The sequence below is a fragment of the Carcharhinus amblyrhynchos genome, chromosome 1 (genome assembly GCF_965287045.1).
Source record: "Carcharhinus amblyrhynchos chromosome 1, sCarAmb.v2.hapA, whole genome shotgun sequence".
Lineage (NCBI taxonomy): Eukaryota > Metazoa > Chordata > Chondrichthyes > Carcharhiniformes > Carcharhinidae > Carcharhinus > Carcharhinus amblyrhynchos.
In genome coordinates, this window is record NC_137324.1 from 154,815,432 (window position 1) to 154,841,229 (window position 25,798).

General features: G+C 40.2%; 1 protein-coding gene and 1 non-coding gene across 4 annotated transcripts in view; one reads left to right on the forward strand and one right to left on the reverse strand.

Annotated features, from left to right (window-relative positions):
* Positions 1–25,798, forward strand: part of inpp4b (inositol polyphosphate-4-phosphatase type II B) — a 708,475-nt gene that overhangs the window by 307,644 nt on the left and 375,033 nt on the right. For all 3 annotated transcript variants that reach the window (XM_080194015.1, XM_080194035.1, XM_080194025.1), the window contains 3 exons: positions 7,034–7,246; positions 9,747–9,791; positions 19,423–19,541. In XM_080194015.1, the coding sequence (XP_080050141.1) occupies positions 7,034–7,246; positions 9,747–9,791; positions 19,423–19,541 (377 nt within the window). The remainder of the gene's footprint in view (positions 1–7,033; positions 7,247–9,746; positions 9,792–19,422; positions 19,542–25,798) is intronic.
* LOC145351026 (U2 spliceosomal RNA) lies at positions 22,248–22,439 on the reverse strand. Its single transcript, XR_013888298.1, has one exon. It is a non-coding gene; the product is annotated as a U2 spliceosomal RNA (small nuclear RNA).

The window sequence follows — 25,798 nt, forward strand, 5'->3', positions numbered from 1 at the left end:
TGGTTTAATTGACAGGATATCTAATGTAGCTTAGAGCAAAAGAGAGACCTGATTTTACAATTTAGTATATTCCATTGTTTACATTTCTAAGAGTTATCACAGTTGAGCCCACTTTCATAGACATTGTGTCTGCACCAAATCTCTGACAGAGTATCTTAGCCAGGCCCTCTTCCCGTAACCCCACACATTTAGCATGGCCAATCCATCTAACTGCACATCTTTGGACTGTGGGAGGAAACCAGAACACCCGGAGGAAAAACACGCAGACACGGGGTGAATGTGAAAGCTTCCAAAGTCACCCAAGCCTGGAATTAAACCTGAGTTCCTGGGACTGTGAGGTAGTAATGCTAACCGTTGTGCCACCCCTATGAATTATGAATGCTTCAGCATTATGAATGCTTGGCTGAATTTCAACAGGCCAAGAACTATTTATCTCAGCAGAGGTTTGTATACCACTGTTTTAAGAGACTGTTAAAGGATTCCCTGTCTTTAATATGGTTCGTGAAATAGATGTTAATTTTTTCAAGAAATTGACAACTTGAGGGGATTGAAATTTTTTTGGAACAGATCGCTTTAAGGAGATTTTTTTAGTACAGTGTAGTTGAATGAGATTAGATTGTGTTTATTTTCTTTAGTGCCAATCCCAAGGTTAGCCTGTCGCAGATACTAGGTGTATGGCTATAGAGGATACCTGGGTATGGGAGATTTGATGGGCATGGAGTGAGTGAGGTAGTGAGAGTTGGTTGATGGTTAGAGGGAATGACACTCATTATTAAAACCAAGACAATTTCACAGTAACTGGAAGTGGACATTCTTGCCTAGCGGCCTGGTCATCTGCCTGATTCCATTCCACCTCCCCGGAATGAAAATATGGTAGGTGGGGCTCCTTTAACAGAGATGGATCTTTTGCGTTGAGAGTCTGCTAACTCATTCTTCCTGCCTCCCCCACAGATAACTAGTTCCTTATGCTAAATTTGCCTCAATCCTTGTGAATTGTTAAATTATGCACTAATTCCTCAATCCGGGTGAAATTAGACATAAACATCAGTTAAGTCAATGAATAAGTGAGTTGACATCACTGAAGAAACTGGGAAACTGTGGGACTTCAGTTTAATAGTGAGAAACTTTCTGTTGGCTTTTGCTAGTCCAATGTAATATGTTTTAGGCGACCTCAGCTGGCTCTGAAAAAAGGAAATTTTTGCCTCAACACAAAATTGTCTTTAATTTCCTCCTAAATTGTTTAGAAAAGTCATAAGGTTGAGAGACTTTATAAGTGAAAAATAGAAACCACTTTCTCATCATATCTCTCAATTTATTTTGTCTTTCACATTTAATTCGAATTGTTGATTCTCTAACACCGGTATCTTAATCAAGTCAAAAAGTACAAATGCAAAATGCAATTCATACATTCCTGACACTGTAAATGGCACTTCAATGAATTACAATACATTGATAAATTTCAAGTAGCAATTTAACAAGACTCACCCTATCCATATGCTCAAAGAATTTTTAGTTCTTTTCATTCGGGGTTATGGGTTTCACTAACTAGGCTAGCATTTATTGCCATCCCTAATTGCCCTTGAGAGGTGATGGTGGAACTGCCCTCTTGAATGGCTATAACCCATTTGGTATAGGTATACCAATAGTGCTGTTGGGAAGAAGTTGGGATTTTGACCGCGCAACAGTAAAGGAACAGCGATATATTTCCAAATCAGGCTTGAATGGCTTGAAGGGGAACCTGCAGGTGATGGTGTTCCCATGTGTCTGCTGTTATTGTTCTTCTAGACAGCAGCGATTATGGGTTAGTAAGGTGCTATCTAAGGAGCCTTGGTGAGTTCCTGCAGTACATCCTGTAGATGGCATATGCTATTGTCACTGTGCGTAAGTGATGGAGGGAGTGAATGTTTGTTGATGGAGTGCCAGTTGAGTAGGCTTCTTTGTCTCATTGATGTCAAGCTTCTTGAATGTTGTTGGAACTGCACTCATCCTGGCAAGTGGAGAATATTCTATTATACTCTGACTAGTGCCTTGTAAATGGTTGATAGTCTCTGGGGAGTCAGGAGGTGAGTTAGTCACTGCAAGAGCCTTAAACGCTGCCCTGCTCTTGTAACCACAGTATTTATGTAGCCAGTTCAGTTCAGTTTCTGGTCAATGGTAATCTCCCGGAGGTTGAGAGTGAAGGGTTCGGCGATGATAATGCATTTGAATGTCATGGGGCAATGGTTAGATGCTCTCTTGTTGTAGATGGTCATTGCCTGGCACTTGTGTGGTGTGAATGTTACTTGCTGTTTGTTAGTCCAAGCCTGGACATTGGCCAGGTCATATTGCATTTAGACATAGACTGCTTCAGTATCTGAGGTGTCTTGAATGGTGTTCAATATTATGCAATCATTAATGAACATATACGCGCTCCTGACCTTATGATGGAAGGAAAGTTATTGATGAAGCAGCTGAAGGTGGTTGGGCCTAGGAAACTACCCTGAGGAACTATTGTTGTGATGTCCTGGAACTGAGATGATTGGCCTCCAACAACCACAGCCATCTTTCTTTGTGCTAGCTATGACTTCCACCAGCAGAGATTCCCATTGACTCCAGTTTTGCTAGGGCTCCTTGATGCCACACTTGAGTTAACTGCTGTCTTGATGTCAAAGGCAGTCACTCTCACCTCACTTCTGGAGTTCAGCTGTTTTGTCCATGTTTCTAATGAGATCAAGAGCTCATTGGCCCTGTCAGAACCCAAACTGAGGGTCAGCAAGCAGGTTATTGCTAAATAAGTGCCGCTTGATAGCACTGTTGATGACCCCTTCCATCATTTTACTGATGAGGTGTGAGCAGGCCAGGTTCTGTTTGTCCTGCTTTTTGTTATGCAGGATATGCCTGGGCATTTTTCCACATTGTTGGATGGATGCCAATGTTGTAGCTGTACTGGAACAACTTGGCTTGGGTGCAGCAAGTTCTGATGCACAAATCTTCAGTACTAGTAGCCTTTGCCGCATCCAGTGCCTTCAGATATGTTTTATACTGCAAATAGTGAATTGAATTGACTGAAGACTAGCGTTTGTGATGCTGAGGAACTCTGGAGGTGGCTAAGATGGATGATCTACTTGACATTTCTGGCTGCAGGTTGTTGCAATTGCTTCAGTTTTTTGCACTAATGTGCTGGGCTGCCCTGTCATTGAGGATGGGGCTAATTGTGGAGCCTCCTCCTGCAGTGAGTTGAGTTATCTACCACCATTCATGACTTGGTAGGTAGGATTGCAGATCTTAGATATGGTCCATTGATTGTGGAATTGCTTAGCTCTTTCTATTGCTTGCTGCTTGTGCTGTTTGTCATGCAATTATTCCTGTGTATAGCTTCATTATGCATGTCTGATGCTGTTCCTGGCATGCCTTCCTGCGTTCTTCACTGAGTCAAGGTTTATCCCTTGGCTCGGTACTGATAGTCGAATGGGGAGTATGTTGGACTGTGATGTTCCAGATTGTGGTTGAATTCAATTCTTTTGCTGCTGCTGATCGCCTATGGTACCTTATGGTTGTCTAATCTTGAGTTGCTAGATCTATTTGAAATGTACTTCATTGGAACTTACACACAAAATGATGGTGGGTATCCGTGATATAATTTTGGGACTTGGCTTCACTGTGCAGTGGTCACGAGATCGCTCATCCCAAAACTCTCATGGACAGATACATCAGCAGGTGACAGGTTGATGAGAATGAGGTCAAGTATGTTTTCCGCTCTTGTTGGTTCCCTCAGCACCTGCCACATGTCCAGTATAGCAGCTATGTCCTTCAGGGCTCGGCCAGCCCAGTCTGAGTGTTGCAACCGAGCCACTCTTGGTGATGAACATTGACGTTCTCCACCCAGAATACACTTTGAACTCTTGCCACCTTCAGTACTTCATGCAAGTGGCATTCAATATGGTGGAGTACTGACTCACCAGCTGAGGAAGTGCAGTACATGGGCGCAGTATATCGTAATCAGCAGGAGGTTTTCTTGTCCATGATTGACCTGTGCCATGAGACTTCATGTAAACCAGAGTCGATGTTGAGGACTGTCAGAGCAACCCCCTCCTGATTGTATACACTGTGCCGCCATCTCGTTTGGCTCTGTCCTCCTGATGGAGCAAAACAGCCTCGGGTAGTAATGGTGGTGTCTGGAACATTATTGTAAGGTAAGCTTCCATGGGTATGATTACATCAGGCCATTGCTTATCTAGCCTGTGAGATAGCCCTCCAATTTTGGCACAAGCTCCCAGATGTTAGTAAGGAGGACTTTGCAGTGTCCACAAGGCTGGGATTGCCAGGTAGTCCAATGGGTTTCATTCCTTTCTATTTTCTTTGCAGCTGTATGATACAACTAAGTGGTTTACCAGGCCATTTCAGAGGGCAACTAAGTGTGAACTGCATTGCTTTAGGTCTGGAATCACATATGGTCCAGTCTAGTTAAATACGGCAGATTTCCTTTCCTAAAGGACATTAGTGAACCAAGTGTGTTTTTATGACAATTGAAATGTTTCATGGTCAGTATTAAACTTTAATTTCAGATAAGGAGAGTCACAGATGAATTAATTAACTCATTGTGGATCATTTTATCCTGATCAACCTGTGGGAAACTGATGGGTTCAGGCTGGCTGTCCATTTTACATTCCCCACATGGGGAATAAAATCATGCAGGGTATAAAATTAGGGGCAGATTCCATCCCGGCATTTACACACCACTACTTTAGACTAAAATTACCTCCATTATTTCTGTATCTGTGTTAACAGAGATCTGCACAATTGGATGGTGCACTATCAATCATTTTAAAGGAGTGTTAACTGAAGAACTCCTAATCTACAAAAGTGCATTGTTCTGGAGTTTAATTTTGTAAAGGATTACTATTCCAGGAATTCTTGACAGAGTCCAAAATTGACATTCAATCACAATGCAGTGCTGTGAGGTATTTGTTCCAAACTGCAGGCAGAATTCTCTCAAGCCCCTCTCGATGGGTTCAATGGCAGGCATGGGTGTAAGAATATGATGGGATGCCCAGAACTTTGTTTCATGCCAGCGTAATTTACAGTGAAATCTTCTGCAAATGTCCGCCATGGTGAGTTGGAGAACCCTCCACCCACGCTGCCCCCCAAAGACCGGCATGAAACATTGCATTCCATTGATGGGAAAACACACCACACAATAAACATTCTGGAACAACATGGTGTGTAGATGTCAGGACCCGCCTAAACAATGCTTCTAGAGCTTAGGATGGAGGCCAACTGCAACAGTGGACTTGGGACACCATAGCAGTGGGTCAGGGAGCATCTGCAGGTAGACCGTCTAGATTTGTTGTCCTGGAGAGGGTGCATCTTGTAGCCTCAGAGTGTTCCTGGTGATACATTTTGGTTCTCTGGAGGTCCATCTTCTAGTCTCAGAGTGCTCCCAGAGATCCAGCTTCATTTTCAGAAGGTCCACCTTCTCTCTTCAATAGTGGGTCAGTGATGTTGGGTGCCCTTTCAACATGGCACCCAGACACAATGGTGGACTAGATGCTGTCAGGCCAATCTCACCATAGAATACAACTTTAAACACCTGGGTGCTGAATCAATGAAGTAGGCACTGGAAGATTTGGCAAATTTTCTCACCGGCTTCTGAAGCAGGAAACATTCCACGTTCACACATTCACCCCGTCACGGGACTTAGTCCTCAAATTAGGGGAATTTCAGCCGGTATTTATGTGTAGGCGTTACCTTGACTGGCTCAATAAATTTGTGACCTGAGTATTTAGGTTCTGATTTATTGATTATTCATATTTCTACTGCCAAGGTGTGGCTGTATTGATTTTTGGGATGAAGGGGATATTTTTTGAGGAAAGGTTGGACACGCTGGATACTTATTCATGGAATTTAGAAGAATGGGAGGTGATCTTTTAGAAACAGAAACAGTCCTGAGGGGACTTGACAGAGTGCATACTGGAAGGATGTTCCCCCTTGTGGGAGAGACTGGAATTATAGGGGACACAGTTTAAACTCAAGTGGTCTCCCATTTAAAGTGGAGATGTGGAGAAACTTTTCTGAGTGCCGTTAGCCTGTGGAATTCTCTTCCCCAGAGAGTAGTGTAGGCTGGATTATTGAGTATTTATAAGTCAGGGCTAGATTCTTGATTAACAAGGGAGTAAAATGATATCGAGGGTACACTAGAAAATGGGGTTGAGGCTGCAGTCAATTCAGCCCTGATCTTATCAAATGGCCTAGTAGTGTCAAAAGGCCAGGTGGTTCACTCCCTCTTTAATTCATATGTTTGTATGTTGACAGTCATCTGAAAATGACTGAGCAACCAGACTCCCAATTCCTGGTTGTTTTTGCATCTTCTGAAAGAAAAAATAGTAAATTCCTAAGCTCACTCACGTGGATGCAAAAGCACAGGAAGGCAGGTGGGTATTTGCATGAAATATACAGCTGCCATATCAAGAAGCAAGTGTGATTGATATCCTGTTGTGCCAACTCCTAATGTTGCAAAAATGTCTGTAATCTCCCCACTGCAACTTGTTGGCTGCCCATGAAAGTTGGGTTCTGCCATATTACTATCTGAAACTCTTGTGTGTCACTCTTGTAAGGATGGAAAGTTAACCAAGTGTAAAGGCCATCCTTTAATGCTGAGAAGATGGGCACATTCGCCTTAGTAAATCCCCATGGACTGGCTGCCAGAATTCTGTTTAGCACTGCAGCTGAATGCATTGGATTCTACGAAATTGGGCAGTACTGATTCCAGCTGAGCAGAAGCTGCTGATGCAGAGTCCCTTTTTCTTGATAATTCTGCCATCTAGTTTTGTGGTGTGTTAATTGCTTCAGGAACGGCTGGGCTACAGTGAGAAAGTGCACTGAATGTATAAAACAGCAGAGGTAGCTTTCAGAGGTGTGTTAGGTGTATTTGAAATGCTGCATGGCAGGGAAGATGGATGGCTAATGCTGCATGCTGTGTACCGCATCAACCCTGTCACTTTTTTTTGTGAAAATTGTGATTACTGAAGGTGTTAAAATGATTTTCTGAGTGCAGCATTTCAGAGTGGAGAGCCAGAGATTTATCTTGAAGCCGTCTCAAAGTCAGAGTGTGGAGACTGGATTGCAGCACTCCGGGAAGCAAACTCTGAAGGTTTGCAAAGGAGAATTGCATACCTCCAGCAACTCATCATGGAAATCAAAGCAAATTCAAGCCCAGATGGAACCCATCAGATTCTCCCTCTGCCAAAGATGCCATCTCCACTGATAAGTAAGATTTACAATGCATGAAACTCATTGTGATTAAAAAATGAGATAAACCATTTGAAGGCCTTAAGGCTACATTTATGGTTCAATTAATGATCTGATTAAAATTAAATTGAAAATGACAATATTGTAGTTATTCATCAAGGATGTTTTTGATTAAATGAAATGAAATAATCATGCAACTTATATAAAATTATATTTTGTTCGAAAAAATGTCTTAAAGATGAAGTTGGCTCATAGAATTTGAATTGTACAAGGGGTATGAGCACGTTCTCTATCATTGTATTGTAATTGACTGTGGCACACTTTTTAAAAAAATGTATAACTAGTTTCAGCAATAAGAACTTGAAAACACTGCTAAAAGAGCATTTTAATTAGGCATTTATTTTAGAATAATTAAACCCCTCATTGCTGCCTAATACTAATTTGGAAAAGGTCTATGTTTGGGTTATTTAACCCTGTATAATTGAAATTGACTTCACTTCTGTCAATGTGTTGAATTATAGTATATGGTATTTTGGTCAAAAACATTACAGGTTCACTCCAGCGAGTGTTTTGTCGCAGCTATAAAACTTTTCTGATAGCACACATTAAAAAAAAATCATTTTTGTTTTTGGAAGTGACATAACTTTTCTTCCTCCAGCAGGCATGCCATACTGCACTCTCTCATAAATCATCAGCCAAATCAAGGCATTTGGTATAAAAATCTTGATTTTCTATTATCTTTTAAGCATACACTAATATGGATTGACAGTTGGTTTATAACTTCATTTGTGGCTGATTTATTCTCTGACAGGTCAGAGCTCTTCATGAAATCTCTATTACTACATCTGAAAATGCCTCACAGAAAAATGTTTTAAATCCTGCCTGTTATTTGAGTATGATAATGGCTATCTAATTTGCTCCACTTCCCTAAACTTTTTTCTTGCAAGCGTATATGTTGTGTACGAACTAACTCCTCCCTCCCCAGTCACTGTCAGTATAAAGAATAAGTGGTTGCTTCACACGACATTGACACACTTTGGATAGGAGGAATGCCCATGGTGCAAATATTGCAATTAGGAGTAGCAGCCTGGATACAATACATGAATAAGTCCGGTGTTGGTACTTTAGGATAATTAAAGCCTGAAGTGTCAGAGGAAGGAAAACACTGGGAGGGGAGAGGAGCCTTTAAGCTGACAATCAGAGTATGTTGTTGCACTGTGCTAAGTTGTGGTAAGCTACTGAAGTCAAAACTAGCAACCAGCATTCTGAGAGCTGAGCAGAGGAAGGTGAGGACTCAACCTGCACAGTGAGAGGCAGCACCTGTCCACAGGCACATCACCCAGTCAGCCTGAACCTGCATGGCATCACTTGAAACTTTGGTAAGAGTTTCAGGCAATCATACAACAGTGCAAGGTAGAAATCCCCGTGAGAGGCACACAGGCCCCAAACCAGTCAAATCTACATGCTTCCAAATATTTTGGATTTCCTCTGCAGTAAGCTGTTCATCTGGCTGATTGGGTCCATGGAGCAGTGCACGCAGTCCCAGATTGGGTATGCATCCACAACAGGATTGTTACAAATCCAAAGCTTTTTGCATTGTCCACAAGATTGAGAGACAGGCTAAATTTGACTCAGAAGTCACATCTCTCATCATCATTTCACAAGAGTCCACTTGTCTGCTGTAGGTTTATTCTTCTGGTGAATGTTAGTCAGGAGAGAGGGACCTCCTAAGTTGCCATCCCTGGTCTTTGATTCTGCTTTAGAAACAGCCTCTGGTCTGAGGGCAGAGACAATGAACTCTTTGTTGTATCTTATATATCATCATACACAGAGTATGTGTTTTGGCAAGACTCAGTAAAGTGAAGGTTTGCACTAAAAGTGAACTATCCACTTTCCATTACTTATTTTAATATTTTTAAAAATCAAAACATATCACTTGGAATGACACATGAAAGAATATTAAATTAAATTTTTCTTTAAATTGAAGTTAGCAGTTGAATTGGTTTAATTCTGCTATTAGACTGTGTTACCCCTTTCTCCATTAAAGATAAAGAAGCAAAATTAGGTGGTGGGGAAAAGAATCCCTCCAGTGCAGAAGGTGGTCATTAAGCTCATCAAGTCTGCAACCAACTCACCAACAGAGCAACTTGTACCCAGGCCCTATCCCTGTAACCCCACATATTTACCCTGCTAATACCCCCTAACCTACATATCTTGGGACACTAATTTAACATGGCCAATCAATCTAATTTGCACATACTTTTTCAATTGATGCACAAATCAAAGTATTTCCTGATTTTCTCATAAAGGGCTTTTAACTTTATTGATTTCCTGTCAGAAATTCTAAAAAAAATTGCCTTCTTAACGCAGCTTTGTTAGTGAAGGCAGGAACAAACAAGAGAAATAAAGATGTTTCACAATATGATGTATATGTTTACTCAGTATGGCACAGGTTTACATAATTGTGGAGAAAGATAATGGTTTGTTAATAATTTCTCTTTATCCGACTTAATCTATAGGTACTGGCAAAGTACCATTTGAACCGAAGCTGGAATTTAGCCTTGGTAAGTTCAGAAACAAAATCGTCTTCACATTTCAAGGCACAAGTTGTATTGTATGTGATGTGCTCAAATCTGTCTTCTATTTGTATTGCAATTTTTCATAACCTGTCACAATTAAACTCCCTGCAAAGGTGAATTATTATTCCAAAGTATTTTCAACAATTCACATGATTACAGTGAGCCCAGCCTGGAGTTTGCAGGGTGCTGCTGCCTCCATCCTCCCACTAAAAATATTGGATGGGAGTCCACACACAATCATGATGGCTGTCCCACAGCAATGTGATGCTAGAAGCAGTGTTAATTACTTTAACGCAAGACTTCCAACCTTTTCTTGGAAGGAAGTCTCATCTTCAAAGGCTGCCAGCCTATCATGGAATCACACAGTGCAGAAGGAGGCCATTCGGCCAATAAAGCCTGGTCTTACAACAATCCCACCCAGGCGCTATATACATAACTCCATGTATTTACCCTGCTCATCCCTTAGGGGCAACTTAGCATGACCAATCAATCTATCCCACACATCTTTGGACTGTGGGAGGAATTGGAACATCCGGAGGCACCTGTGCAGACATGGTAGAATAAACTCCACACGAACAATCACCCAAGGCTGGAATTAAACCCTTAGTCAGAACGCCTACACTCTGTGGTCCTAGCAATGTGAGCTGAGCTTTGAAAAAGACGGGGATCGTGGCTTTCCAGTGAAATAAAGAGCCTCTCACGCTGTGGTTAGAAACATTGAAGGTACTTGAGATGCATTTAAGCATGAAGGGAAATGAAATTAAGCACAGTTGTCATTTGTGCCAGACCTGACACTCTGCCGCTCTTTGATAATATGTCACCCAACATCACCTTATGTGGCTATTCGTCAAACTTTGTTTGATAATGCTCTAGTGAAGTGATTAGGATATTTTAGTTTTGTTACATTACAGGCACCATATGGATCCAAGTGTTGTTGATGATAAATGAAAGGCAGTATTCAAATGCATTTTCAAAATTCTATTTAATATATGTGTATGATTTTCTAATTTAAAGTAATTAAAATAATGTGCACATAAACTGTTTCAAGGGGGTTGCTTCTCACTCTTGTGCTTTAGGCTCCTGTGCTGGGCATTCTGCTTCAGTTAATTGTACTGTGTATAAATACAGAAGTGTGCTTCTGTTGCACAGAAATTTACTTGTAAAGAGTCTGTGAATAAAACCTTTTAAGAGGAAGCCAGCTGTATGATTTCAAAGATTTTTTTTGAAAATGCGGGGGGGATCCATGGCAAATAACTTGCATCTTACCTTGTAAAAAGGGTTGTAAAATAACTGTAGCTATGATGGAAGCAGCCAGTTCCCTTAATCTAGCTGCTTCTTAATCCATCACATCCACTGTCTATTAAAAGTCTACCAGCCAGCTGCTGTGTTTTCGTCTTATTGTAGTACTATGTAGTTATTTCTCTAGGTCAGGCACAGTAACACGACTTCCATAACATTTAACTGCTGCTGAATAACACAGACTGCTATTAAGTATGGGGCTTTGTGACCCTTTGCATTCAAAGAGTAGTTTTTTATTTTCTGCACCATTATCACTAGATCCATTAGGTACAGTATTTGAATATTCATGATGAAGTTGTTCCGGTGTTGAATGGTACACCAACCATCATTATCTGCTGTGAGTCACAGTGATGGCCACCCCTAATAAGGATAAATGTCCTGGTGGAGACTGGAGGAGATAGTACAAGCGAATATTGCATTTTGCAAAGAAGACAGTCCTTAACTCAGCAGCAATTTATTTTCCTTGTTTCCTGCCCTTTCTTTATGCTTGCAATTTTAAGTGCCACTGTCACTCTGCCATTGTTACTTAAGACAATTAATTCTTCAGGACAAACTTACTTCTGATGCAGCGTTTTATATCTTTACAAAGAAATGTAAAGTTACTTAAATGCAGCGCCAGCGAATTTCCCCTTAACTTCCCAGTAGTTTTCATTTTATTCCAGCTTCCCTTCTCCACCCATACCTGACATTTCCAGGAGCAAAGCACCTGTACTGGAACTGAGAAAGAATATAAAATGAACAAAGTTGTTTTGAGCTGACATGGAAACGCTGTGTCCTGGTGTGAAAATAAACTTCATCACCGCTGTAACGAATAACAAAAAAAAATGAGGTGGACACAAGGAACTTTGATAAAGACAAAATTCTGTGGATGCTCGAATCTGAAATAAAAACAGAAAATGTTGGAAAATCTCAGCAGATCTGACAGCATCTGTGGAGAGAGAATAGAGCCAACATTTCACATCAGGATGATCCTTCTCTCCACAGATGCTGCCAGGCCTGCTCAGTTTTTCCAGCATTTTCTGTTTTTGTGCAAGGAACTTTGGCTCCTTAACAGGTTGATTCTATTTTTTATAGTTCCAAAAGGAATTAGATGGTAAGGTGAATGCAGTTTTCAGTTGTCAATATCTACCTTTTTGTGTATTTATTGCCCTCATCCCTATTGAGTTTTTTTTAATGATTCTGAAAAGTGTGTGCGTAGGACATGGCTAAAATGCCTGTCATTTTAGAATCATAGAATCCCCACAGTGCAGAATGAGGCCATTCGGCCCATCAAGTCTGCACCGACAACAATCCCACTCAGGCCCTAACCCCGTAACCCCACACATTTACCCCGCTAATCCCTCTAACCTACACTCCTGGGAAACTAAGTGGCAATTTAATGTGGCCAATCAACCTATCCCACATATTTTTGGACTGTGGGAGGAAACTGGAGCACCCGGGAGGAAACCCCCACGCAGACACAGGGAGAATGTGCAAACTCCACACAGACAGTGGTCTGAGGCCGGAATTGAATCTGGGTCCCTGGAGCTGTGAGGCAGCAGTGCCACCATTGTGCCACCATGCCACCCATTGATTTTGATCATCAAGCTTTTTGTGCTGCCTCTTCTCATTTCCAAGAAACATGAAGAAATGAAGATTGGCTATAAATCTATAACTTAGCCCTATGATGGAAAAATGTACGTGAATGGAAGAGAAATGTATCCATATGCACTCCTGGCTGGTAGCAAAATATAAATTAAAGGGAAAAAAAGTTAATGACTATTGCTTTTAATATTGGCTACAGAAAGCTTGAGTAATCAAGACAGCCACTGGTAATAGGAGCCATAATCATTCTTTGAGTGGAAAATCTGGTCAGTAAGTCTGCAGCTGTCATAGAAATTGGTTCCACTCAGATGTTTACCGCTGTCCCAGAAGCATATTAGGTTTCTACATATCCCATCCGTGCACGCAAACTTTAAACAAATCATTTGTGAAGCTGAGTTTGTCGCCACACTGCTTTTTGAAAAATAATTTAAACATTTTTAGCTTGTTGGAACAATTTTCTGTACTAAATTCAGAGAGTACTCAGATACATATTTATTTAATGAACTACTTGTAATATAAAGTGTCACAGAGTCTCACCATTGGTCACAGGATGAGGGAATTGCTTTTAGGAGTTTTGGAAAAATTGGGGATAACATTCAAATCAAACTTCAGAATAAACAGAGTTAAATTTACTATTCTTCAATGGCAATATCAATGAAAAATTGATTTACCAATTTGATCGATCACACTTGTCATTGAAACTTCCTCCTTTTGCAAATCATTTCTTTCTCTACTGGTCTCTACTTGGTTGCTCAACTTCGCCTAGTTCCCATTAGTGAAGAAGGGAGAACAAGGGATCCAAAGCAAAGATATGCCCAGGACTGTTCTAAATACAAGGAAAAATAAGGAGTTGCCCATAAGACTAGTCTGAAACACAGAAGCCAAAAATATCTAGTGTAAATAACTATAGACAAAATAAAGCAAAGACATCCTGGTGAAAGAAGTCTGTTTCAAATTATGGTGCAGTGCTTTTAATTGTCCCCTATTGCTTCTTCCAATTGTTATCCAATGACTCCTGCTGGAAGATGTGCATGTCTGTTGACAGAAATTGTCTTTATTTATGATAACTCCCACAATTTAGTAACTTCCCATCATTCTTGGTCTGTGTTTACACATGTTAGTTTACTGCTGGATCAACATTCAAGATCACGAGGTAAAGTGTGCTGAGACAGTTCAGGAACCTATTCCAGTTCTTACCTCATGAGATACGTAGCACTGGTCTTGATAGATCTGATGAGATTGCCAAAGTTGTCTCTCTTTCAGTACCTGTTGAATCTTGCCAGATTAGATTTAGCCTATTCTGTGCTTGTCGCATTCATGATTCTTTTGATTTACTGCCAAGTGTAAACTGATTTTTTATTACTGAACACCCTGTTGCAATGCATCCTCTAATTGTTGCCTGTTGTGCCCCACTTGTTTATCACACTGCATGCTTTCCTTTGAGATTGCTGCATAGCAGCACAAGTATACATTTTAAAGGGAACACTGGCCAGGATTTTCCAGCCCCGCTATGGTGCAATCTACAGGGATGCAGTGGCCCAGCCAAATGCCCATTGATGTTCCGTGGGACAGTCTGATCCAGGTGGCGGATAAGGCCTGAAAAACCCCACCCATTATTTGTGGGCTACCACTTAGCTGCAGTCTGTGGTGCATTTTGGATTGCTGCATGGTCCATCACCACTGCAGCTGAGCGGAAACATTGTCCTGCTGTTCATTGATAACTAGAATGGGATCTGTTGTTCACCAAACAGATCAGGGAGGGCCTTTGTTTGTCATCACACTGGGAAAGACAGCAGTTCCAACAGTGCAGCACTCCCTCTGTTTCACTTTCTGCTTCTGAAGTAGACTTTGAATGAAGGATTAGATGAATGTGAGCTGAGATTAAATAAATTGGTCTGGAGTTTGCAGTCAGTAGCAAAAGAATTTGCTGTTGGCCGCAAAGTAGCTTGGCAATCCCTCTGGTCAGAACTTCATGATGTGGAGATGTTGGCATTGGACTGGGCTAAGCACAGGTTAAAGTCCAACAGATTTTTTGGGCGGCACAAGCTTTTGGAGCACTGTCTCTTCATCAGATGAGTGGGAATCGTGTTCACAAACAGGGCATATACAGACACAAACTCAATTTACAAGATAATGGTTGGAATGCAAGTCTTTACAGGTAATCAAGTCTTAAAGGTACAGATAATGTGAGTGGAGAGAGGGCCAAGCACAAGTTAAAGAGGTGTGTATTGTCTCCAGCCAGGACAGTTAGTGAGATTTTGCAAGCCCAGGCAAGTTGTGGGGGTTACAGATAGTGTGGTATGAACCCAAGATCCCGGTTGAAGCCTTCCTCATGTGTGCAGGACTTGGCTATCAGTTTCTGCTTGGCCTCAACCGGGATCTTGGGTTCATACCACATTATCTGTAACCCCCACAACTTGCCTGGGCTTGCAAAATCTCAGTAACTGTCCTGGCTGGAGACAACAGACACCTCTTTAACTTGTGCTTGGCCCTCTCTCCATTCTCTGTTTGTGAACACAACTCACCTGATGAAGGGGCAGTGCTCTGAAAGCTTGTGTTACCAAATAAACCTGTTGGACTTTAACCTGGTGTTGTGAGACTTCTTAGAGAACTTTATGCCCAGTGCCATGCAGGTACTATAATTGATTGCAATGTTCTTCACTGGGCAGTCATAACGTGGACCAATTGGGATGATTTAGGCTGCCCTAACAACCAATTGCATTACAAGAGTTTCACAGATAAAACAGGAAACATTAAATCAATAAAACAAAATTTATTTAATTTTTATATATGAATCAAGTTAAAGATTGAGAAATAGATATCGGTGAAGATAAAGCTTTTAAAAAAAGATTATTCTAAAAATTAGCAGAGAGAAATCCTCTAATTAATCATTTAATAGCACTCCACAAACATAAAAGCATTCTTTCAGGGCAAGTTCATCTAACCTTATTAATAACATTTCTATTAAAAAGGCAACTTCCACCTGATTGAACCAAGTTGGACTTCTTCCAGAGATTTTAGCAGTGATCTGGGAGCAGCAATGTCAAAGTTCTCACTGTTTTCGTGGTTGCTAACTGTGGAAGGAATTGTCCACAGTGCAGCTTGTGTCAGAGCCCTGAATGACCCACCTGTCACTTCAGGATTTCTGTGCGTAGTCAATATCCTGAAGATTTGGCCAAGTCCAGAGGGTTAACGACCGTGAATATTGGCAGTTCATCATCGATGCAACTGCCCTCACCACTCCCCACACCCCACCAAACCCTTTGCTCCCAACCAGCAAGAAAAAGTCTGGACTAATACTATTTATTTCAACAAATGTCAGACTAGTTTGATTTGCCAGAGTGATGGGGACATTTGTAATAGATGCCAAAATAGTTTATGAAGCCAGCCTTGCTCCTCCTCTGCTGCTCCTCACGACTGGCCATGATGGTGCTGCTCACTCAGGGTCAAGTGCTGTTGGGTGAAGTTAAATATTTTGGATTAAATCCAACTTTCTGTCCTGGTCCCTCCATGCCAATGCTGTAGTTCAGAAAGTCCACCAATGCCTCTACTTTCCCAGAGCAAATTCAACATGTCATTACGATGCTCGCCAAATTTACAGATGCACCATGGAAAACATCCTTTCCAGATATATCACAGATTGGTATAGCTCCTGCTCTGGCCAAAACTGCAAGAAAATACAAAGAGTTGTGAATGTAACACAGTCCATCATACAAACCAGCCTCCCATTTATTGACTTTGCCTATACTTCCTGCTGCCTTGGAAAAGCAGCCAGCATAATCAAAGACCCCACACATCGTCGACATATGCTCTTCTACCTTCTTTCTTCGGGAAAAAGATACTAAAGTCTGAGAACACGTACCAACTGAGTCGAGAACAGCTTCTTCCCTGCTGCCATCAGACTTTTGAATGGAATGAACATATTAAGCTGATCTTTCTGTTCACCCTATCTGCAACTGCAACACTATATTTTACACCCTATCCCTTCCTTCTGCCCTATGTACTTTATGTTTTGTCTGTAGAGCGTGCAAGAGACAACACATTTCACAGTATCCCAATATGTGTGACAATAATAAACCAAATCAAGTGCCAGATTCGAGAGTACACAACTTGTGATTGGTAACGTCTTAACAAAAATGAAGTACTTTATCCTAAATACAGTTTGATGTTGCTAAATATTAAAGAACTTCTGTTTTCCTTGGAACCTCATTCCAGCAGAAGCAAATAATGAGTATGCTTATTTCCTCACAAATGAAACCATAATTTTTAATTTCAATAAAAAAAGGAACTTGAATGTACTTCTCAGATAACTGTGTCTCTTCCCTCAAGTTTAAAGGGTTAATAAAATTTACAACAAATAGCTTCTATTTACTAAAAAAGTATGATTTTTCATAACTGCCCTGAAATATATTTGTATTTGTAATCTGTATTATTGCTAGACTATTAATTCAGAAACTTAGCTAATGTTCTGGGCTCCCAGGTTCGAATCCTGCAACGGCAGGTGGTGGAATTTGAATTCAATTTTAAAAATCTGGAATTAAGAATCTATTGATGACCATGAAACCTTTGCTGATTGTTTGAAAAACCCATCTGAATCACTAATGTCCCTTATGGAAGTTCTGGCTGACACGTGACTCCAAAGCCACAGCAATGTAGTTGACACTCAGCTGCCCTCTGAAATGGTCTAGCAAGCCACTCAGTTGTCTCACCACCACCTTTTCCCAGCAACTAGGGATGGGCAATAAATGCTGGCCAGCCAGTGCCACCCATGTCCCACGAATTAATAAAAAAAACCTTGAATCAAAATTAACTCCTACCATAGCAGTTTACTTCAATTTATTTTAAAATATGTAATTAAAAAGCTGTTGATTGTGAAGCTTTGGATTGTAACCTAAAACCCCAAGTGGTTTACTGTTAGTATTTAGAGAAACCCTGTTGAGTCTTTGTAGGATGCCATTTCATGAATCCCAGTGAAATAGTTGACTCTTGAATGGTCTCTGTAGTGGTCTAGTAAGCCTCTCAGTTGTAAAACATGAGAATAAGATGTTCAAGACTGAGGCCATCACCATCATCTTCTCTGACAATAAATGCATCCATAATCTAAGAATATCTTTTCTTTAGGAGCAGTGGATGCATTTTCTATATGGACAAACCTGCCACAAAACCCAGAACAATATCGGAGATGTCTTTCAAATGTAGTGTGACGTGCAGTGGAACCAGGCAATTACAGTTGCTGTTGTGACATTGTGTGCATGCCATTACAATATAAAGGTGCTCAGCAGAGTAAGGGTTAATGGTGAACTGGAAAATAGCACTATCCACAGTATGATGTATAGAGTCACATGGTAATTGGCTCAGAGAAAGGAAGCCTTCCTGTTTGAATATCAGGAACATGCAGGACAGTAAACCAGGGATCTGTAGATAATTAAAGACTAACAAGCAAACAGATGAACAAGGAGCAGGAGTAGGCCATTTGACCATGCAAGCCCACCCCACCATTTAATAAGATTATGGCTGATCTGTTGGAACACCAAATCTGCATCTTACCCCATCTAACAATAAACGACTCATGTATAAACATACAAATCTCAAGATCTTATCGTTGAAACATGTAAAGAACCTACATTACTGCAGTTACAATAATAAAAATAGTTTAATTATCATGAAGTTCTATCCTTTAAAAGTAAATTGCATCCTTATTATTGACCAGTAAACTATGGTGAAGAAGATGGAGGGGGAGGGGAAGGGCAATACTGGAAGAATGCTACTGTGATAACATCATTATTGATGAAATGTTAGTGCTACCAACCTAAAGAAGTTTTGTTAAATGTCTGTAATTTTTTTTAAATATTGCCACATAGATTTTAATAAAGTTATTGTGTATTATAGTAAGTAATGTTTCTGCTTTGAAAACGTGCCTTTCCCCAGATATTGCATTTCACTGATGTGTGTTTGATTACTGTGCAATGTTATTTTAACAGTGCTCCTGGAGAATTCTGTTTAAAGTACACTGAAGCACAAATTTCATTTCCTGAACTACATTCCTTCTGGCAAATGCATTAAGTAGATTGATCTGCACCAGCTTGTAGCCAGCCGAGTCGGTTTTCCAAAATGTTTCCTGTCTCATTAACTTGCTTTTAAATTGGTGAAGCTCTTGTTTCTGTGAATCATTTAAAGAAAATACACTATGCACACAGTCCTTTGAGACTTGTGAATGGTTTTATTCTACAGTTTGCTAATGACAAGTTGTTTAAGCATTCCTGTATGTGTAATAGCACTGAGTGAAAGGGAGTGTCAGAAAGACAACAGGGTTTCTGTATTCAATTTTGTTAAAATATTGTTTTATAGTTGCTACTTAAAATTATAGTGGATGGTTTGTCACAACAGATGGTGAATGTGTTATTTCCTGATAAAACATAGATAGTGAATTCACACATCGATACACTATATGTGTATGTGTGTGTGCAAGCACATCAGACAACTGAAGAACATTCGGCAGTAAGATATTGGCAGGAAATCAAATAAAGGATGGTATAGTTTATGGAAAGTCTCCAAACAAGCTTTGACATGTGACTTCCTTCAATGAGCTTTGCTTCCAAGGACTTCCTTTAGTTGGAGAGTTCCTCTGTACAGCAGTGTGCTCTGCTGGGGCTAAATCTAGTCTGTCCTATGGTGAGGCTTTTTTCCCTTTCAGAAAACCAAGCTTACAATTTTTTTCTGCATTTTGTACCAGCCTGCAAGGAACTGGTGGCTACAGCTCGTGATCGGAAACCAAATTCTTTTGTGCAGATCACTATCATAAATCCTGCACAACAGAGCCTGACCAGATACTCTAATACTGAAACAGTGGAGGTAAGTGCATTATTCCTGCTCTTGCATGTGCTTAGCTTCAGTTGCCTTCTGTATCTAGAGTGCGTTATGTCTGTCTTTAAACATTTCTGAAGTTCTGTTTGTGAAAAGAACGACAGCATTGCCACTCCAGAAAAGGGGAGCAAAGCTGTAGTCAAGAGTTGGAACCTAACCTTATAGTAATGAACTGTTCTAAACTTTGTGTAATGAAAGATTGATTTAAGCTCCCAACACACTATGTTAGCTCAGTTCTGATGCAGCTGTGATTTATGTGTCTGGGAGCTTTGGCTGACTACCTTTTAAGTGCTGATTTCGTGTTTTTTTACCTAATCACTGAGGATAGCCATTGATTCAGTAAAAAGGTTATGGAAATACTTTACGTTTTGACCTAAAAGTGGGAGATTGTGGCGTGCCAAATTTTATACTGGCTGGCATTTATTTCACTGAGAAGGTACAGCTGACAGCAGGCGCCTAATACTCCTGTCATCGGCAACAATCTTTAATGTGAATGACACAGCTTCCTAGCACCTGATGTAGGTAGAGGCCCACGTTTCATGTGGGATTTACGTGCTGCTGTCTGAAGCAGTTTCTCCTGAATCTGTCTATTAAATGCACAGGACCGGTTCTGGGAACCCACTTGCATGAATCAAGATGTACTAATATGTGATGATGCATTGATCATTGGGCTTACTCGTGTGTATCGTGCTTCACAGCCTCACTATGTCTCAGTATTCTTCAGTTTGCACATATGTAGGGGCATTCATAGCTATAAAATAGTCTCCAATCACTTAACTACAAAAGCAGTGATAGCAGATTTCAAAACAGGCCGCCTGTTTGCTAACTGTTTTCACCAGATTCGAAGGATAAAGTTAAGAGGCATTCTTTTATGCTTCCTCATAAAATGCAAATAGTGGAATGATGCATGGAATTTCTCCAAAGTTTTAAATGGTATTCAGAGCAGAATTATTCATTTTTATTATTGATTACCCTTAATAGAACAGCTTCTAGTTGTGCAACTGAAGGAAATTCTTAAAAGACTATTTTGTTTTTAAAGTGTGAAAAATATTTTCCCAGAACAAAAAAAATGACAACTGCTCCATTAAGTTGTGGAGAAAATGACAGGTGCTGAGATGCTCTTTCTGATCATCGAGCTCCCCGTGGACTGCAGATCCAGCTGCTGCAAGCTAAACCTTTGGTCACTTTGACACTGCAACTTCTTATTTCAAATCACTTGTTGTTCTCTTTGGTTCCAGCATTTCACTGGAAGGAGTCAGTTTTGATTTCACTGCTTTCAGTGGATGATTGAAATGAGGCAGAATAGCTTCCTTTGACAAAGGCGAATTTTGCTGAATGCGGCTAGTGATCTTCACTTCTGCTTTTTCCGGATTCCTGTGATAGGAAAGGTTGTACTTTCTGCAGGAACCAGCGGAGGAAATGCAGTTACAGATCAAAAGGTTGATGTTACTTGGTAGGAACTGAAGTGTTTACAGAAATTCACAGGCTGTGGCATAAATCTGTAATAAATTGTATCATTAATGGATATGAATGATATTCAGGCTCTTCATTTAAGTGCTTTTAAAATAAGTATGGCATGCAACAGATTTAGCCTTTTTTTCTAATCATCCTTCATTTTCCTCCCCTCTGCTCCTGGATGTGCTGAATCATGCCTGAGGTGGAGTCCTGTGTACGATGACATCCTTCCAGAAGAGAGTTCAATTAGTCATTCTTTATTGCGATCCCAGAGACAACAGGCTTATTGATCATGGGCTGCCCTTTCCTCATCCTGCATAAGTTGTTAAATAAGAAAGTGAAGAAAGACTTGCATTAATGCAGCATCCTTTTGAGTCCAAGGAGGTCCCAAAACACATTGAAGTATAATTGCTGTTGTAATGTAGGAAACGCAGCAGCCAATTTGTGCAAAACAAGACCCCACAAATAGTTAAGTTGTTGATTTATAATACTTTTACTGGCATCATTAGTGAGATCATCAAATACGAAATAGGTTGAATTGGTGACTTTTCTAGTCTGCATGGCTTAGTTCTGCAGCAGCCATCGGAGCTATTAGGGGAGCTTTCACTAAATTAAAGATTTTGAAATTGCTTAACTTTTTTCCTTTGGCTTTAAATGAAATTGTTCACTTTATTTTGGATTTATACAATTTTCCCACATTATAAAACATATTAGTTTTGTAAAGAATCCAGTATACTGAAGTGAGTATGCTTCATTGTGTTGACAATGGAATTTTGTTAAAATGTCAGCCACCTTTGTTCCAAAGATCTTGCATTTGCAAGTTATTCTAAGCTTTGGAATAAACTTTTCTTGAAACACATTAAAGCCACATATAACAGTATATTCAGTATTTAAATAACCATCTCAGCATCAGAGATAAAGATACAGAACACTCTTATCATGTTGACCAAACGTGGGGGAGGTGAACCTTACTCTGTATTTACATTACTGGGTAGCCTGCAATTGTTGGCAGATTGGCAGTGTGAATGAAGCAGCACTGCTGCCAATTGGGGCTGTGTGCAGTAACAAATCAGATTATTCAGATGATGCCCAGATGACAGTGCTATTTCTGATTTTTTTTAAACTTTATTCCAATTCAATCCAATCAAATCAAATCCAATTCAGAGTCCCAACAAGTTGGGACATTCCCGATCCAAGCTGACAAGACAGGGCTCTCACCTCCTGTCTTGGGCTTGGCCTCTATGATCCAAGCTGAATGGAGTAGGTATAGCTCCTCCTCCAAGGCTTGATCTCATTTGTATCTTAGCCAAAAGGCTGAGATGCTGATTTAAAAAATGGCTTCAAATGAAGCTAAAATGTAACCTAATGACTTCAACCAAGTACAGCATGTTGATACTACACTTGATCTTAGCCAAAAGGCCGAGAAGCAGCGCTGTTTCTGATTTTTTTTTTTAAACTTTATTCCAATCCAATCAAGTCAAATTAAACCCAATTCAGAGTCCCAACAAGTTGGGACATTCCCGATCCAAGCTGACAAGACAGGGCTCTCACCTCCTGTCTTGGGCTTGATCTACATGATCCAAGCTGACTGGAGTAGGTGTAGCTCCTCCTCCACGGCTTGATCTTATTTGCATCTTAGCCAAATGGCCGAGATGCCGCTTTAAAAAATTGCTTCAAATGAAGCTGAAATGTAACCTAATGACTTCAACCAAATGCAGCATGTCGATACTGCACTTGATCTTAGCCAATCTGATGATGTTGTTACACAAGGGGTGTTCTTCAGGAAATAGTTCTCTAATAAAAATGCTACTCAGCCAACCATCTTCAACTCCACATTAAATTTCAGCTTATCTGAAACTCTGCTCCATATCCTAACTTACTCGAAGTCCTGTTGATCCATCTCCCTGATGCCAATTGATCCATGTTGTTGCCCAGTTCAACAGCATCCCGAGTTGAAAATTTTTATTCTTGCATTCAAATCCCTCCATGCCTTTGTTCCTCTATATCTTTGCGACTTCCTTCAGCTCCACAACCCTGTGACAACTCTGTATTCCTGCAACTCTGACCCTTTGTGTGTCTCAACATTGGCAGTCATGCTTTAGTCTGCTTTTGGAATTGCCTCCTTAAATCTATCTGCACCTCTATCTCTTCCTTTAAGACACTCCTTAAAGTGTATCTCTTTGATAAAGCTTGTGGTAACCTATCCAATATGTCCTAATGCAACTTGATGTCAAATTTTGTTTGATAATGCATCTTGGCAAAACCTTGAGATGCTCTACTTTTTTAAAGGCACTAAGGTGTTTTGTTTTTATATTGCTGTGATAGGTCTGACTGTGTTGGAAATGGTTAATAATCCAGCAACTATCTTACTGGCAAAATGTAAAAGCCTTGCCCCATCATAGTCTTTTGGTAATATTCATCCTTGAATCAGTCCCAAAGAGGGTGCACAAAACAGCTGTGTGAATAATCTGAGCAGTTTCTCATTGTCTAATGACATATTTCCAACTTCTCATGTATCTAGACCTATTCAAGAAATATTTCAGTTAAGTAATCTATTAAAGGCTGAAAAATGTGGCAGCATTCATTAATATGGATACCCTCAAAACGTAAACTAATAAATTCCCATTGATAAGTTAATTTTGATTCATTTTGTGCCTCTTCCACTATGGTATCCTTGTCTTGTATTTTGTTCTTCACTTGTGTTTTAAAAAGGTTTATAAGTTTTGTGTAAACTTATTCCCAAGGCTACATTACCTTAATGGCTAAACTGATTCACTATCATAGCTTCCAAGATTCAATTTCCAACCCTAGTTTTCTGACTATTGCCACACTTCTACTAAATTTTAAAAATGACAAATTTTTGACTATCTTATTTCCAAAAACAATAAACATTGTCTTTAACGACTTGGCTTTCTTAATCAAGGGGCAGCTAAAAATCTCATACTTGCCGTAAACACTAGCCCTTTTATCATCCCTTTTCTGACTTTTGAAGTAAAAAGCTGAAAACAGAAAACCTTTGTTGCAGCTGCTTGGCAAGCTTTGGAAAAATTAACAAAAAAAGACTGAGGGAGCAAAAGAATGGAGTCTCAGAGCAGCATGATAGGTTGTTTCTTTGATGATCTTACATATTGTGCAGTGGAATGGTAAAACACATGTTCCCTGTGTGGCAGTTACATGATCTAAGCTTAAGGAAAAAACATGAAGTAGAGGCAAGGCATGGAACAAATTGTGGCTTGTAGCAGCTGCTCATTAAGGTGGATTGTGTGAGATACTGTCAGGCTTCTTGTGTTGACAGATGCCTGATAGTAGATCACTGTGCCCACCTTAATGATTAGGGAACAACTGGTATGTCCAAGAGGAGGTGTGAAAAGTTACATTTACAATAGAAAAGGGGGATAAATATGGCCTTGGCTGCATCACTGTCATGGCCATTTTTTGAAACTTCAATTTGTGTCATCCAAAAATGAAATTACCTGTGGGTTTGTTAAAGATAATGTCTGTAACAATTCAGCAGCACTCAATGAAGAATAAGTGAGGTACAATTTAAATTGTACAAGAAATGATTGGTAAGTTATTTTGAATGATAGCAAGTATGGTCATTACTGTGAGTTGGCTAGAAATTGTGTCTCGTGGCTTACTGTTGAATAGTCTTTTGTGGCAGCTATTAATGACAAACTCAAGCTGAAATTAGAAAGATTAAATGCAACTGTGTTAATTAAGCTGTGAAGTATATTAAGTATGGATTGCAGACTGGCTTCACTTAAGTTCTTTTGAGAAGTTTTCCCTCAATTATTTTCCTGAAGTCCTAATACAATCTCCATGAACTAGAAAAAGCCTGCTTCCTGGAAATAGGAAAACACTTCATAGACATGAGCACGTTGAATGCTGTATGTACTGAATTCTGATATCTCAGCAGGTTGTTTCCATTTGAATAACTTGATTGGTGGCAACTTATCCAGGTGGAGAGGTAACTACTTGAAACAGGCGCCAAGCATGAACTATTTTCATATGTATCAATCATACTGACGTTTGAAAATGGCATGAGAGGAACCAGCTGTACTATAGTATGGCCGATACAGTTGCATGCAACTTATATATATCATGTCTCTCTTTTGTGTGGCTCCTCCCTCCCCACATCCTATCAGCCATCTCTCAAATAGAACATAGAATAGTACAGCACAGGAACAACATTTTCAGCCCATGATGTTGTGCCGAACATGACACCAAATTAAACAAATCCCTTCTGCTCGCTCTTGGTCCATATCCCTCTATTCCTTTCATGCGCTTGTCTAAATGCCCCTTAAATGCCCCAATCATATGTGTCTGCACCACCACCCATAAAATCATAGAACACTACAGCACAGAAATAGGCCAAACCACTTTTCTGCCTAGTTCCACTGATCTGCACCTGGACCATATCCTTCCACACCCCTCTCATCCATGTACCTGTCCAAGTTTTTCTTAAACGTTAAAAGTGAGCCCGCTTTCACCACTTCATCTGGCAGCTCATTCCACACTCCCACCACTTTCTGTGTGAAGAAGCCCCCCTAATATTCCCTTTAAACTTTTCCCCCTTCATCCTTAACCCATGTCCTTTTCTCTGCTAGCCTCAGTGGAAAAAGCCTGCTTGCATTCACTCTATCTATACCCATCATAATTTTATACACCTCTAACAAATCTCCCCTCCTTCTTCTACGCTCCAGCAAATAAAGTCCTAACCTATTCAAGCTTTCTCTGTAACTCAGTTCCTCAGGTCCCGGCAACATCCTTGTAAACCTTCTCTGCACTCT